This window comes from Lacerta agilis, chromosome 6, assembly GCF_009819535.1.
Source record: "Lacerta agilis isolate rLacAgi1 chromosome 6, rLacAgi1.pri, whole genome shotgun sequence".
NCBI lineage: Eukaryota > Metazoa > Chordata > Lepidosauria > Squamata > Lacertidae > Lacerta > Lacerta agilis.
Window position 1 is genome coordinate 8117311 of NC_046317.1, and position 16012 is coordinate 8133322.

The 16012-nt window shown below is 45.1% G+C and overlaps 1 protein-coding gene across 1 annotated transcript in view; it reads left to right on the top strand.

Annotated features, from left to right (window-relative positions):
* Nucleotides 1-16012, top strand: part of LMX1A (LIM homeobox transcription factor 1 alpha) — a 72375-nt gene that overhangs the window by 46022 nt on the left and 10341 nt on the right. The window contains exon 4 of the mRNA XM_033151345.1: nt 8480-8712. Coding sequence (XP_033007236.1) covers nt 8480-8712 — 233 coding nt within the window. The remainder of the gene's footprint in view (nt 1-8479; nt 8713-16012) is intronic.

Here is a 16012-nt window from a genome sequence, read left to right on the forward strand (position 1 = left end):
GGATACGTTTAAACTAGGACTTAATAATTAGCAAGGTCTGTCGGACCCCCTTTGTAGGTTCTTGGACACCCCCCCCCCCCAACGCCAGCCTGGAGGGACGTGTTTATGCTGTGCTATGCTGCAAGTTGCCTGGGAGTAATTAATTCTGACAGCTAGCTCCTTCCCTGTTTTATGATAATAAATTTGACTAGCAATGTTATGTTTTCTAGTTAACTTCGTGAAATATACTCGGAGTCAAGTGAACACTTTGTTTTCTTGGCGACAGGTCCACCCCCCCCCCATTAAATTAAGGGGACATGAAACTTACCTCCTGCTTACTGTAGCAGGGATGATGGGGGGAACTTGGATACTATTTAGGGCTGGGGCAGGCAACCTAAGGCCTGGGGTCCGGATGCGGCCCAATTGCCTTCTCAATCTGGCCCGTGGACGGTCCGGGAATCAGTGTGTTTTTACATGAGCAGAATGTGTCCTTTTATTTAAAATGCATCTCTGAGTTATTTGTGGGGCCTGCCTGGTGTTTTTACATGAGTAGCATGTGTGCTTTTATTTAAAATGCATCTCTGGGTTATTTGTGGGGCATAGGAATTCGTTCATTATTTTTTTCAAAATATACAGGTGAAACTTGAAAAATTAGAATATCGTTGAAAGGTTCATTTCTTTCAGTAATTCAGCTTAAAAGGTGAAACTAATATATGAGATAGACTCATGACATGCAAAGCGAGATATGTCAAGCCTTTATTTGTTATAATTGTGATGATTATGGTGTACAGCTGATGAGAACCCCAAATTCACAATTTCAATTTTGGGGTTTTCATCAGCTGTACGCCATAATCATCACAATTATAACAAGCAAAGGCTTGACATATCTCGCTTTGCATGTCATGAGTCTATCTCATATATGAAACTCCAGTAGCTAATGAAAACAATTGCTTACATAAATGGACTTTCCCACGATATTCTAATTTTTCAAGTTTCACCTGTAGTCCAGCCCACAACATGGTCTGAGGGACAGTGTACCGGCCCCCGGCTGAGAAAGGTTGCTGTCCCCTGATTTAGGGTCAGTCCAGGACTTCAGTCTGAACTAAAGGAGAACAGCTTTAGCACACGAAATGAATTTTAAAAAATTAAAAAGAATTGTCCAGTAGCACCTTAGAGACCAACCAAGTAAGCTTTAGCACAGTGAATGAAAATGAAGAACCATAATCTTTCTAGGAAGTTGTCCTGAATGTTTATTTTGCCTTACTATGGTTTCGATAGGATCTTCAGGTTTCCCTATTATTGTACAAACCTGCATGACTTGTTTTACTAGAGAGGCTCGTAGGACATGGGCATACACACATAAATACCCCACCCAAATGAGTAGGTATAACCCAGGCTTTATTGTAACATTATCCTCTCCCTTAAAAATCTATTTTCTGTCTTCAGCTGGTGTGCGTTTTATGTTTTTGATTTGGGGATGTGAGGCTTCAATACCTGCCCTCCCACAAACACCACACGCATATATTGTTTATTTTTCAGTTTGTTTAGAGCAGGAGTTCTTCCCAGTGTAAACGTAAAGGTAAAGGGACCCCTGACCATTAGGTCCAGTCGCGGACGACTCTGGGGTTGCGGCGCTCATCTCGCTTTATTGGCCGAGGGAGCCGGCGTAAAGCGTCCGGGGCATGTGGCCGGCATAACTAAGCCGCTTCTGGCGAACCAGAGCAGCGCACGGAAACGCCATTTACCTTCCCGCAGGAGCGGTACCTATTTATCTACTTGCACTTTGATGTGCTTTCAAACTGCTAGGTTGGCAGGAGCTGGGACCGAGCAACGGGAGCTCATGCCGTCGCGGGGATTCGATCCGCCGACCTTCTGATCGGCAAGCCCTAGGCTCTGTGGTTTAACCCACAGCACTACCCGTGTTCCTTCTTCTTCCCAGTGTAACATGGCCTAATAGCGGCAATAGTGCTATTTGTTTTCTAATATTTCTTCATGCATTATTTCAGGCCACAAGTAGGGAAACATAAATTGGTTCGAAGGCCTTAGTTTTTATATAGGCGTTATTTCTTGTCTTCTTTGCAGTGCACCCATCTGCTAGGGCATTTGTGCTATAGCTGAAATTAACGGAGATTTTCCGATATACCTAATTTTTGCCCTGGTAGCTAAACCTCTCAGAGCATGAAATCTTGCACTGTTGGCATGAATGGGCATGGATTTAGTCAAGGAAGGGATGCAGAGAAAGGGGCGGGGGGACCACAAAATTCTCCAATAAACCTGATTCTGCTGAGAATACATTTTACAAACATGCAGCTAAGTTGGCTCCTTTTGTTGAGGGGTTTGTTAAGCATTAGCTAAAGAATGCCATGGTCCAGCCTTCACGGTATGAAACCTAATTCTTCCCCTTTCTGGAGCCATGGCATGGGGTGTTTAATTTTTCTCTCTCGGTAGGGCTGCAGGCCCTCCGGTACTCCAGCCAAAAAACACTCATATTTTTGCAGGCTTAGCCCCTACCCCGTTGCCAGGCAGTAAAATGGACGTTTGTCCACCACGGGGGGGGGGGGGGGGAGGTAGGAGAGGCAGAGAGAGATAAGGGTCATGCTAACAACCTCAGAAATTGTCCCTCTTCAATCTGTTAGCTTGACAATGATGGTATTTTATTTACAGAAAGAGAACACTACAAAGATTTAAAGGGTTGACTGTGGTAAGCCTCAGAAATCTAAATCTCGAAATGTTCCATTGAAGGATGGTTCAAGATTGAGACTACAGTGGTGCCTCGGGTTAAGAACTTAATTCGTTCCGGAGGTCCGTTCTTAACCTGAAACCGTTCTTAAACCTGAGGTACCACTTTAGCTAATGGGGCCTCCCGCCGCCACTGTGCGATTTCTGTTCTCATCCTGAGGTAAAATTCTTAACCCGAGGTACTGTTTCTGGGTTAGCGGAGTCTGTAACCTGAAGCGTCTGTAACCTGAAGCATCTGTAACCCAAGGTACCACTGTATTTGCCTCATGATCGTGGTTGGAGAGGTTAAAAAGGGACCTTTTAATTTTGCTGTACTTTCGTTTTGTAAAAAAACACACACACACAAAACAAAACAACAAAACAAAACAAAAAAATAAAAATAAAAAATTCCTTCCAGTAGCACCTTAGAGACCAACTAAGTTTGTTATTGGTATGATCTTTCATGCGTATCTGAAGAAGTGTGCATGCACACGAAAGCTCATACCAAGAACAAACTTAGTTGGTCTCTAAGGTGCTACTGGAAGGAATTCTTTATTTTATTTTGTTTTGACTATGGCAGACCAACACGGCTACCTACCTGTAACTAAAACAAAACAAGGATACCTCACCAGCACTGGCAGGAACTCTCTGTCTATCTTGGGTCCACCCTTCTTAAAGTAGAATGGCTTTTTCAAATATGTAGTTGTGAACCAGGGCTTTTTTCCAGCCAGAACTCAGTTCCAGCACCTCTCTGGTGGGCGCCATTGCCATTATAAGAGAACAAGGGAGGCGTTCATGGTGAGTTCCGCCACCTTTTTTTATTATTATAGGAAAAATAGCAGTGGTGTGAACACATGCGAGCAAACGGGAGGGAGCAGGATCGTGATGGCAGGCATCGCCACCTCTGACGTACTGTCTGCACAAATCCACAGCGCATACAAGTGGGACATATATAGACTCTGTACTCACGGCCAAGACCTCTGTAAAAGCAAAAAGTATTCGGTGAATTCTCAACCATGTGTACAGAGCCTAAACACATACAGTTTGTATCCTTGCAGGGTCTGTGCACACAGAATGTATGTGTGTGTTGGGGGGGGGGCGGGCTTGATAAAGTGATCTGTCCTTCCTTACCTCCAACCCTGGCATGATCCTCATATGCACCTCAAGAGGAGCATTGCCTCCCCTGCCAGCTTTGCAAGGAAGGCTGGCCACATCTTTGGTGACCTTCTGTTGGCAGAATAAACATGCTTTTATTTAGACAAGACTTTGGCCCATAGGCTGACTTGAAAAGGATGTTGCAATTGATTTTTTAAATGGATTTTAGTGGAGTTTTGCCTCCTTTGGTTTTATCGTGTTTGTTAGCTGCCTTGAGCACCATTTGGTGGAAAGGCGGGGTACAGAAACATAAAATTATAAATAGTATTTATAAGGTAATAATAATAATAATAATAATAATAATAATAATAATAATAATAATTTATTTATACCCCATCCATCTGGCTGGGCTCCCCCAGCCACTCTGGGCAGCTTCCAACAAAATATTAAAATACAATAATCAATCAAACATTAAAATCTTCCCTAAACAGGGAAGTGCAAAAAAAGTGGCAGAGCGATGTTCTCTCCCTCCCTCCCTTAATACTGGAGCTCGCATTCACCAGATGAAGTTGATTCGCAGTAAATTCCAGATGGGCGAGATAATATGCTTCTTCACATGGTGCATAATTAGCTTTCAGAATTCATTGCCAAAAAGACATTGTGGTGATCCTGACGTAGAATGTTAGAAAGAGGATTTGACAAATTTGTGGGACAGGAGTGGTTTTCTAACCTAACAACACTCCCAGAATGCACCCCTTATTATTCAAGGTTGAATATCACGTCTCTGGCCAGACAAGCCACCAAACAACAGCACCTCTGCCTTGTCAAGATTGAGTTTCAGTATTATTTTTTTTACTCTCATCTGGGGCACTATTGCTTCCAAACATGTCCCCTGTGCCACACTTGGCTCAGATAGAGCTGGGTGCTATCAGTGTATCGCCGACACCAATCTCCATATCCTCTGACTTCATTTGAAAGTTGAACACAATGGATACTTGAGGGATCCCATAATGTCAATGTCAAGGGGCAGAACCGAAGTTGCCTAATATCATTACCCTCTGCAATCCATCCTCCAGGAGGAGTGGAACTGGAAAACAGTACAATCCGCAACCCAGAAAACCAACCAGGGTACAGTGGTACCTCAGGTTAATCCAGAATGCGGCAGCTAGACTGGTGACTGGGAGTGGCCACCGGGACCACATAATACCGGTCTTGAGAGACCTACATTGGCTCCCAGTACATTTCTGAGCACAATTCAAAGTGTTGGTGCTGACCTTTAAAATCCCTAAATGGCCTTGGTCCTGTATACCTGAACGAGCGTCCTCCACCCGCATCGTTCAGCCCGGACACTGAGATCCAGCGCCGAGGGCCTTCTGGCGGTTCCCTCACTGCGAGAAGCAAAGCTACAGGGAACCAGGCAGAGAGCCTTCTCGGTAGTGGCGCCTGCCATGTGGAACGCCCTCCCATCAGAGGTCAAAGAGATAAGCAACTACCTGACATTTAGAAAATACCTGAAGGCAGCCCTGTTCAGGGAAGTTTTTAATCTGTGACATTTTTATGTATCCTAATATCTGTTGGAAGCCGCCCAGAGTGGCTGGGAAAGCCCAGCCAGATGGGCGGGGTACAAATAATAAATTATTATTATATTATTATTATTACATACACTTCAGGTTACATACGCTTCAGGTTACAGACTCTGCTAACCCAGAAATAACGCTTCAGGTTAAGAACTTTGCTTCAGGATAAGAACAGAAATCGTGCTCTGGCGGTGCAGCGGCAGCAGGAGGTCCCATTCGCAAAAGTGGCGCTTCAGGTTAAGAACAGTTTCAGGTTAAGAACGGACCTCCAGAACGAATTAAGTACGTAACCAGAGGTACCACTGTATTACCAATGCAAGCTGTTATTATCTCAAACTCAGATTCACCTCAAGACTTACCAAGTATCAGAAAGAAGGGTTGACAGCATTGTTTATGGTAGATCCACATCATTGATCGCTCCAACATGGTAAAAGAAGCATAAACGAACCAAAGTTTTATCATCGTTTTAATGTATTTATTTCATTTCCTTTTAATTGTGCATTTGCGGTCAAAAAAAAATTAGATGGGGAAATGAAACTACTGTAGAAGAAATTTTTGTGTTTTGAAAGAAACTTGGGAGAATAAGCACAGCAAGGAAGGAATAGGGTGTGGGTGGAATTTATTGTTTTGCTTTGTTTTTGCCCGTCTTTGTTCCCTTAAGCCTTCAAACTTAATAAATGGTGAGTCCTCTGGAGAAAGCAATGGATTCTGATGCAATTGCTATAAGCTGCCGAGAGCCCACAGGATAGGATCACCCTCCAACTGCCTCTTTCTCCTCAGCCTGGGCTTCTGTGCTTTTCTAAGCACTGCACTGGTGGGGGCAGGGGGACCACCCTCTAAGCAACCAGATTTGGGGGGGGGGAGCAGTTTGTCCCCCCCCCCCATTTTCCATTTCCTTTTAAATGGGGGGAAAACGCATTATGCACATTAATGGCAGCTAAAGCTGTGGGATAAGGAGATGGAGGGAGTTCTTGGGTTGTGCCCGTCCAGTATTTATCATGGAATCCCTGACTCTCCACGGCCTGTTCTGGAGGGATTTGAAGGTCATTCTTCAAGTGCGCAACATACAACTATCGTGGTAACAAACAACAATCTAGAAGCCCCTGTCAATCACGTTCTTGTCTGTTCTGTCATGTCAGAAAAATGTTGTTCATTGGGAGGGGCAGCCCTGCAAATCCCATCTAATTTCCCCCTGTTCCTTCTGTGATAGCTTCACAATTAATGCTCCGTGCCAAGGAAAAGTCAGTTAAAGAAGGCAAATATACCTGATTGTAACTCCTTCAGTTGCTCTGGATAGTTTTATATCAGGTGTTAGATTTGGTGATAGCCTGTGGCCTCTATCCTATCAAGTAATGAAACGAAAACAAGGCCCAGGGGGCGGAGAGGAATAGGCTAGTTGACTCATCCTCATGTAATTTGTGAAGTCACCGTTAGTGGAGATTCTGTGGCACCACTTGCCCATCTGCAGTCTGAGAGGGTCAGGGAGGGAGAGGTGATACATTTTGTCCTTACGAACCATTTGGAGCGCTGATCTTTGTCTCCGGTGCGGCAGGGTCCCGGCTGCATGAAAAGAGCACGCGCGTTTGCTGGATGCTCTCACTGCTGCTGTTGCTGGATCTCAGCAGACCTTTGAAAAATAGGACCCTCAGTAAGAGCAGCGAGTGTTTGCAATTAGCTTCACCATATGGCGGATTTTGTTTTCTGCATCTTCTAGGCAGAATAAGAGCCAAATATCTGGCATAGCACAATATCCAGTGTGGTGTTAGCTCATCTTACAGAAACCACAGGCTTGTCGGAGTTAAGTGGTGCTTCGGAAAGTCAGCAGAGGAATCTCCCATCCGTCAGTGGGTCAAGCTCATTCTCATGTCTCCTGTTACCAGGCAGCTCAGTGCAGTGTCTGCCGCAGGATTGTACCTCCTCCTGCTGCTATCCCTGGCCAGGACTGCAAGATTATCTTTTCTTCCTCCCTGGGCTGAATTTGAGATATGATGTGGCGCAGCGCCTTCCGGCTGTCTGTCTGCATTTTCATTGTTCTTTTCTTCCAGCAACAACCACTGGTGGTCCATTTTGTAGGGACCCCCTTTCTTAATCAGCCCGCCTTCTTCTTGTAATATATTTTGATTTTTCGTTATTGGGAACAATAAATAATAGACGAAATGAAGGTCTGGGGGGGGGGAGACACTTTAAATATGAAAAAGCAGGTACAGTGGTACCTTGGTTTGAGAACAGCTTAGTTTGTAAACAACTTGGATTAAGAACGCTGCAAACCCAGGAAGTGGGTGTTTTGGGTTGTGAACTTTGCCTTGGAATAAGAACATGTTTCGCTTCCTGTTGAGTGTGTTCCATTTGTAAATCGAGTCCCTCGCTGCTATGGGAAAGCACGCCTTGGTTTAAGAACGGACTTCCGGAACGGATTAAGTTCGTAAACCAAGGTACCACTGTACATACCGTGTGGTTAGGCTGGAATAAGGGGTGGCCAACTCCCAAGAGACTGTGATCTACTCACAGAGTTAAAACCTGACAGTGATCTACCCCCCTTTGAGGGGTTCAGGTCAAAGTTGTTGAGTTTTTTCAGGGAGTTTTTTTTCATAACATTGGTATAAAATCAAACAATGATTAAATTACCTCCTATAAACATCTCAAAATCAAATTAAAGTCTAATTAGATGGCTTTCCACAGGGTTAGGGTTGGGAACAGTAAAGTGTTCTCTGAACTGAAATTTCTGCCTTCATGTCATAGGAAAACAGCCAAGTGAACAGCTATTTTGGTGGAGGAGGGTCAAGATATTAACCGATATGCATGAAATTTCATATATAGCTCTATAATCCCTAGTATAGTAAGATAAGACCTTCGGAGCAGGCATTTTAAAAAAAATATTCATTTTTTTCAAAAAAAAATGCAATTTTTTTTGTTCCTTGATAATTTGTCACCCCCTCCATTATGGAACCCAGGGTGGCCCCCCCCCCCGCCCCTTGCAATGCCCCTAACTGTCAGGGTTCCTTTTACCTTTTAAGGGAGTAATGGGGTCCGTTCCCAAAACCCACTGCTGAGCTGACCACCCCAGTCGAGGCCTAAACCTAACACTCTGCTTTGGGCCTTTTCCATGGCAGACTCTTTGCAGTGAAGTGCAGCACCTGCTTTGGAGCAATTGCCCCCAGCGAGTTCGTCATGCGAGCCCAAAAAAGTGTGTACCACGTGGGCTGCTTCTGCTGTTGCGTCTGCGAGAAGCAGCTTCAGAAGGGGGACGAATTTGTCCTGAAGGAGGACCAGCTGCTTTGCAAGAGCGACTATGAGAAGGAGCGCGAACTCCTCAGCCTCGTGAGCCCGACCGCGTCTGATTCCGGTAAGGGGGTCTTAAGGGTGCTGCTGGTTACTGTGTGCCTCAGAAGGGCTCTTGTTGTGATATTTGGGGGTCTGGGTATCGAATGTCCCCTGGTGACATCCCCCAATCTGTTCTTAGTTTTATAATTCAAAATCCTCCGGGCTGCAAAATATCTGTTATTTATTTACAGGTAGGTAGCCGTGTTGGTCTGCCGTAGTCGAAACAAAATAAAAAATATAAAAAAATTCCTTCCAGTAGCACCTTAGAGACCAACTAAGTTTATTATTAAGGGACCCAGGGTTAAACCACAGAGCCTAGGGCTTGCTGATCAGAAGGTCGGCGGTTCGAATCCCCGTGACGGGGTGAGCTCCCGTTGATCGATCCCAGCTCCTGCCCACCTAGCAGTTCGAAAGCACATCAAAGTGCAAGTAGATAAATAGGTACCACTCCGGCGGGAAGGTAAACGGTGTTTCCGTGCGCTGCTCTGGTTCGCCAGAAGCGGCTTTGTCATGCTGGCCACATGACCCAGATGCTTACGTCGGCTCCCTCGGCCAGTAATGCATGATGAGCACCGCAACTCCAGAGTCGGACACGACTGGACCTAATGGTCAGGGGTCCCTTTACCTTTAAGTTTGTTATTGGTATGAGCTTTCGTGTGCACGCACACTTCTTCATTTATTTATTTCTGATTCACACCAACCCCAGGGGAAGGGAGCAATACTTAAAAGCAATAGATAAAATACACCTAACTTACAAACAAACAAACAAACAAACAAACCTGTATCTGATTAAAATAACTCCATATCTGCTTAATCCATCAAAAAACTCTGTTCCCTCACAAGCAGTTAACCTGTTTCTGGACTATGTCTGAGTTCTGGCTAAGCCTTCTCCCTAACATGTTAGTGTTCCATGCACAGGGAACTGTTTTGCAAGGAGGAGCGTGGCCCAACAGCCACAAACTGAATCAGCCCAGCCTCAGCCCAAAGGTAGTTTCGTAAACTCAGTTAAAACTAGGTCTCAGACTCTGTCAAGTCTCATGCATTGTCTTGGAACTGCCCATTTTCCCCCTCCCCCTCCCACTTATCATTGGGAATAAACCTTGAAGCAGTTTATAAAGAAGTAAATAAAAACGCATTCGAAACCATTTCAGTTTCAAAAATAGTACAGGTATCTTATACCATTCGAGGCAACAGGATCAGTGCTACAAATCAGGGGAAGCCTGAACAAACAAGCGAGCTTTTAATAACTGCCAGAAGTACCCAGCAGTCGATGGCTCCTGAGTCACAGGATGGAAGGTGTCTCAGAGGACAGGCACAACTACGGAGAACGCTCACTTTTACGGGGTGACCGGATGACGTTCCGCAAGTTGTGGCACAATCAACAAATCCTCTTGGGAAGATCTCAGGGATCTACTGGGTCTTAACCTTTTCAGTCCCTTATTATCTAATGCCCCTATGATCTCCTTGACCTGTTTCCTACTTCTCATGTATTTATTTGTTTTTTTTAATATTGGTCTTAGTGTTTTTATCAATATCCTCCTCGGTTTTTTATTTTTATTTGCTTGCCTTATTTTCAGCTGGTATATGTTTTCCTTGAGTTTGTATCCTTTTTTCGTTGTCATTTGGTCAAGAAGCCTTCTCGCCTCTTTGTTTCTTTGTCATGACTCAAGCATGCATCTATCCGTTCAGTGTGAGATTCGTTGTTACGACACTTTATCCTTCAGCTGTCTCCTTGATTTCTTCCTCCATCTCAAGATCCCCTTCCAAATCTTTGGTCGGGGTCAAGGGCGGGCAGAGCTGAGCAGTGGGCAGGGACCCCATGTTCAATCAGAAACCAAGGAACTTTGAAACCGAGTTAGCCGCTGGTCCTTCAGTACCCTGGACAGATCACAAGGAACAGACAACTTCAGCAGGTTCTTGGCACCTCCTGAGCCTTTCCATTACTCCTGTGGTTCTGAGGGTCCCAATCCCTTGGGAGAATCTGATTCAGCGGGTGCTGCCTTCCGTCTCTGGCTTGAAAGACTGTTTGCTTGGGTGCTGCTGGGGGCTTAACACTTGTGCAGTTTCTGCCACTGGCCCTCCTGGCATTCCTCTCCCTCCGTGTCATAGAGTCTTGGCTCCGGTTGGAGCAACGAGAGAGATAAGAGGCAGAAAGGAGGAATGGGTAAGAATGTACGTAGGGAAAGTTTTCTTCTTTTGCCAGCTGTAAATCCAAGAGTGGGGATGAAACCTTTTTCAGAGAAAGGTTAGGATTGTAGCACGGGCCGGACACCCACACTCACCCACATCCCAAACTTTTTCAGGTGGATTACAGCACCGTGATGGCTTTGATCATGACAGTTTTGACAGAGAGGTGACATTAGAAAATAGAGCTGGCGTGTAGAACAAAACCAGCAAAATGCTGCCATCTACTGGCAGATGGGTGGTAAATAGAGTGAAGTAACTAGATACGCAATGAGAAAGAGCCAGGTTCGATTGAAAAGACACAATTGGTCTGCCCAGATAGTTTTCGGAAGTGAGAGCAGTTGCATCACGTTCTTCGCGAAGGAGACTGGGCTCAGTGGAGCAGAAGGCTGAGACTGCCAGATTCGGCCTGTTGAGCCTCAGGCCCATTCCACGGCTAGTTGCCAGGTTCTCATGTGTCTTTTATTGCCCCTTAGAGGTACCATTCACAGGTTTCTTTCAGGAATATTTCCTGAAATTGAACACAACGCCCCAACTCCAAGCACCGAGTAGAATAAGGCAAAAGCGATAAAGAGTCTTGCGGCAGAAATGGATTATGGCAGAAACCTTTGTGGGCCACAGTCCATTTCATCAGATACTTGCATCGTAATTCTAAATTGGAAAGATATGGTGGTTGAAAAAGTAAAGGGGGGGGCCCAAATGGATATGAAATGCAAAAACAATAGATATTAAGGGCTTCTCCAGATGGCTTGTTCATGGAGCGTTTGTCCTGATTTGCTTGCACAAAGCTTCATGTGGTGGTTATGTGGTGCCTGTTCTTTACTGAGCATTGCTTCTGATTTGATAGTGAGGAGATCATGTGACAACGAGCATTTATTTTGATTTATCTGCCTGGAGGTGCCATTATTGCACCTTTTTTGTGCATGTACCTGTCTCTTTCCTAAGGACAATCTGACCTCCCCCCCTCCAAGAAAGAAAATGTGCTTTAATCCACTTTCATTGCGCAAACCTAAATCTCTACTACACTACAGAATTAGAAGAGAAGATAATGGAGTACCAATTGACGTCATCCAGTGGCGTAGGAACGGCGGGGTGTAGGGGGCACTGCGCCCCGGGTTCCAGGGGAGGGGGGTGACATCCCCAGCCCCTCCCCCGCTGCCCAGCACCCCATCTGTACGGGGCAGCCACAGGAGCCACCGCTCGCCCGCCGCAGGAGCAGCAGAACCGGCCCGGATGCATCCAGCCGGCGCTACTGCGAGCTGGTGAGCGAGCGGCGGGTCGTGGGGCTGCCCAACCCACGGCTCACTCACCAGCTCGCAGCAGTGCCGGCCAGATCCACTACGCATGCCCGGAAATTCCGGGCATGGGCAGTGCATCCGACACGTCGTGCCGTCATGACGCACGTGCTGTGACGCCCTGCCCCCAGGGGGGTGCCTCCACTCCTCTGCCCCGGGCAGCGAAAAGGCTTCCTACGCCACTGACATCATCTACAGCTCAAAGCCGAAGTTGCTCCAACATACTTGCTTGCAGACAGCTAGTCCCCTTTGAGCCTCAGATTCTTTCCATTGCTAGTTGGACCACATACAGACCACATAACAAAGGCAGACCTGTCCCATTGGAACAGAAAGGCTCACTACCTCTGGGATAAATGGACCCAAATCTGACATGAGAAATGGCAGCACCCAGAAACCAGAGCACTCTTAAGGTAGTCATACTTGAACAAAAATGTTCTAAAGGGTTTTCTGGTGTGAAGCTGCTGAATTGCAATTAATCAAGGAGTTCAATTCTGTTTATTTGGGCCTGAATAGAGATTGGTTTTTTTTTTTTTTAACGTAGATGCTGATGATAAACAACAATGTTGTGTGGTCCAACCCTAAACCACATTTATTCAAAAATAAGTCTATCTTCAGTAGAGTGTAGTCATAAACAGGACTGGGCCATTAATCTCTCACATGTAAACTAAAAGCACCAGTATATTTTCTATATTGCATTGTAACCCTCTCAGTTTAACTTCTCAAAGGGCTGTCCTGATTTGCTACAAGCTGGCCTGAGAACCTGTTTGGTTGACTGGCGGAATGTAAGTTTTCTAAAAAGCAAAATAAATGTGGAGCGCTCCATAGCTCAGTCAGTAGAGCATTAGACTCTTAATCTCAGGGCCGCGGGTTCAAGCCCCATGTAGGGCGAGAGATTCCTGCATTGCAGGGAGTTGGACTAGATGACCCTCGTGGTCCCTTCCAACTCTACAATTCTATGATTCTATCATTCTGTGTGTAAGAGGAAGGGCAGACTTTCCCCCGTGACATTTAATTGTGAGGCTGTGATGAGATTATGGCATATTCTTGACCAGTCAGCATATATGTACCTTTAAAGACCCGATCTTTAAAGTTCCCGATAAGGGAACAAGGAGCACAATGCAAACTTAGGACCACTTTATGAGAAAATGAAAATGAAGACCAAAGCACTGGAAGCCATATGTTGCCCATAATCTGCAAAGCCCTCAGTTCAATGACTCCTTCCCTTGAGCCCCAGTGTCCAAGCCTAAGTAAACAGGCCCCTGTGAAAGAGGAGCCCACTTTCCAATTAAAAGTGTACTAACATCCCTCCTTTCCCTAATTCCCTCCAACCAAAGAATTTCTTCATCTTCATACACGAAGCCGGTTCTTCATCATTTCCCCGCCGCCCCCAGTGAGCTCTGGGGTTGCGCAGAGGTCAGGGCAGACAATATGAACCGCCTGTAGTCCTTTCCCATGTGACATCAGGAGGAGTCTTAAAGATTAATTAATTCCTACCCTGTTCGAGGAAGGCTTGAAAGGCAGAGTTAATTAAAAGCATTGCCACGTTAAAGCAGAATCAACTTCCCATCATTTGGAGGGATTTGGAGAGCAGGTGTTTGGGGTGGTGGGGGGACACGGCCACTTTTCTTTCATGGGATGGGATTCCCCCAGACTTCTCTGCGCTGTTTCCCCCCACCCCCCCACCCCTTCCCCATCCATTTCAAAGCATTTCCCTATTTCATTCTCTTATATGGACAGATGTGGGAAATATTTGATCAGCCCGTTTCTCTAGTCGTCCTGCGAAAAAAAGAAACAGGAATGCCTCCTGGCAATAATGCGCTGAAGGGCAAACACGGCATCGGGGAGGTGTTTCGCTCTAGTTAAGAATCTGGCAGCATTGTAGACACTGAACTACAAGCCCAAACAGGAGACCAGACAGGCGCATGAAGACGGTGCCAAGTTCTGAAATCTCATGCTTAGCCAAATGATTGGCCTCCAAACACAAACCAACCAATTGTCACTTCGCCTATGCGATTGATTTCTGAGTGGCCAACATAATAATTTAAAGTCCAACGTGATATATCGGAATTTGAAAAATTCAGTAGGCTTCCATTTTCTTGAACCATCAATTTATTGCAGATTTAGCAATGCTAGAAGGGTCAGAAAAACCTTAAGCACCTTTGTCTAGGAACAGGGTCACACTACATACGGCAATCAGATGTGTTTATCGAGCACTTGTGCTGTTTCCTGCAGCAAACATAGGGACAAGGTACATCCACTGTTGCCCACTTGGAGTTTTAAGTTCAAGAGACTCTGTGGAGGGAATGAAATCCTGAACAAATAACACAATATTCACACTATATTTGACAAAAAACATCATCCAGTGGTAAAAATGAGACTGTGATTTGCCAGCGACTAGAAAACAGGTTCAATTGGAGTATATTCTGAATAGACTCCAAGTCTTGGGACTTGATGTCCTTTCGATTAAAAGTTGCAAAATACAGAGCATTTTCAGAAGTTGGTCCAAACTTGGAGTCTGCCTAGTTTCTGAAACATGTGGGAATGTACAACATGTGTTTGCACAATGCAAACTCGACTCCCTTTTGTCCCATTGCCTCCAGTTATCCCATATTCTGCATCGTAAAATAAACTGTTGGATGTATGAAAACACACAAGCAACATAGGGTGAGGTTCCTTTTAAAAAAGATATTCAGAATCAGTGTCTTTCATACACTGGCTTTATTAGAGCAATCGACTCATTGTTTTCAAATACTCATTAATAAAATGCTACTATTTTGAACTCTACTCAGGCTTATTCCATACATGCAACACATCAGGAGATGGGACTGAGGTGGAAGTATGGACCATACTTAGTCCAGACTTCATGTGAGGATTTGTCGCTGTTTTTATTTTATTTTATAAAAACATTATTGGTTCTACATACTTTTATACATTTTAACTTTAACCATTTCAAAACATTAAAGCAAAAGGTTCTTTCAAACCTCCGGACCCCCTTCCGTCCCTCCAAAAGTTCCATATTCAAAGAAAAATATTCTGCATCTTTTACTGTTATCTATCTGTTATATATTCATTGTTACCAAAGTTCATTTCACATTACAAGTGTCATTGTATCCCTGCCAATGATTTTAACTGTTTACAGTGGTCTTTTAAATACATTAAAATTTTATTCCAGTCTTTTAGAAATACAGCGGTACCTCAGGTTATGGACCCGATCTGTTCCGGGGTGCCGTTTGCACTCCGAAAAGTCAGTAACCTGAGCGGCGCTTCTGCGCATGCGTGAAAGCATGATATCACACTTCTGCCCATGCGCAAACCATGCAGAATGCTTCTGTGCATGTGCAAACTGCGCAGAACTCTTCTGCGCATGCTCACCGGGGAAAACCCGGAAGTAAACACTTCCAGGTTTCCCACGTTCGCAACACGAAAAAACGCAACCCGAAGCGAACGTAATATGAGGTATGACTGTACTTTCTCATCGGACTCGCCATCTCTGCATACTGCATCAATTTAGTCTGCCATTCTTCTCTAGTCGGTCCTTTCCCTCCTTCCATCTCTGGTCTAGTAGCATTCTTGCTGCCGTTGTTGCATACATAAAAAGTATTTGGTCTTCTTTTGGTATCTCTTCACCTATTACAGTGGTACCTCGAGTTACAAACACCTCAGGTTACAAACTCCCCTAACCTGGCAGAGTTACCTCGAGTTGAGAACTTTGCCCCAGGATGAGAACGGAAATTGTGTGCCGGCGGCGCAGTGGCAGCAAGAGGCCCCATTAGCGAAATCACGCCTCTAGTTAAGAACAGTTTCAGGTTAAGAACGGACCTCCAGAACGAATTAAGTTCGTAA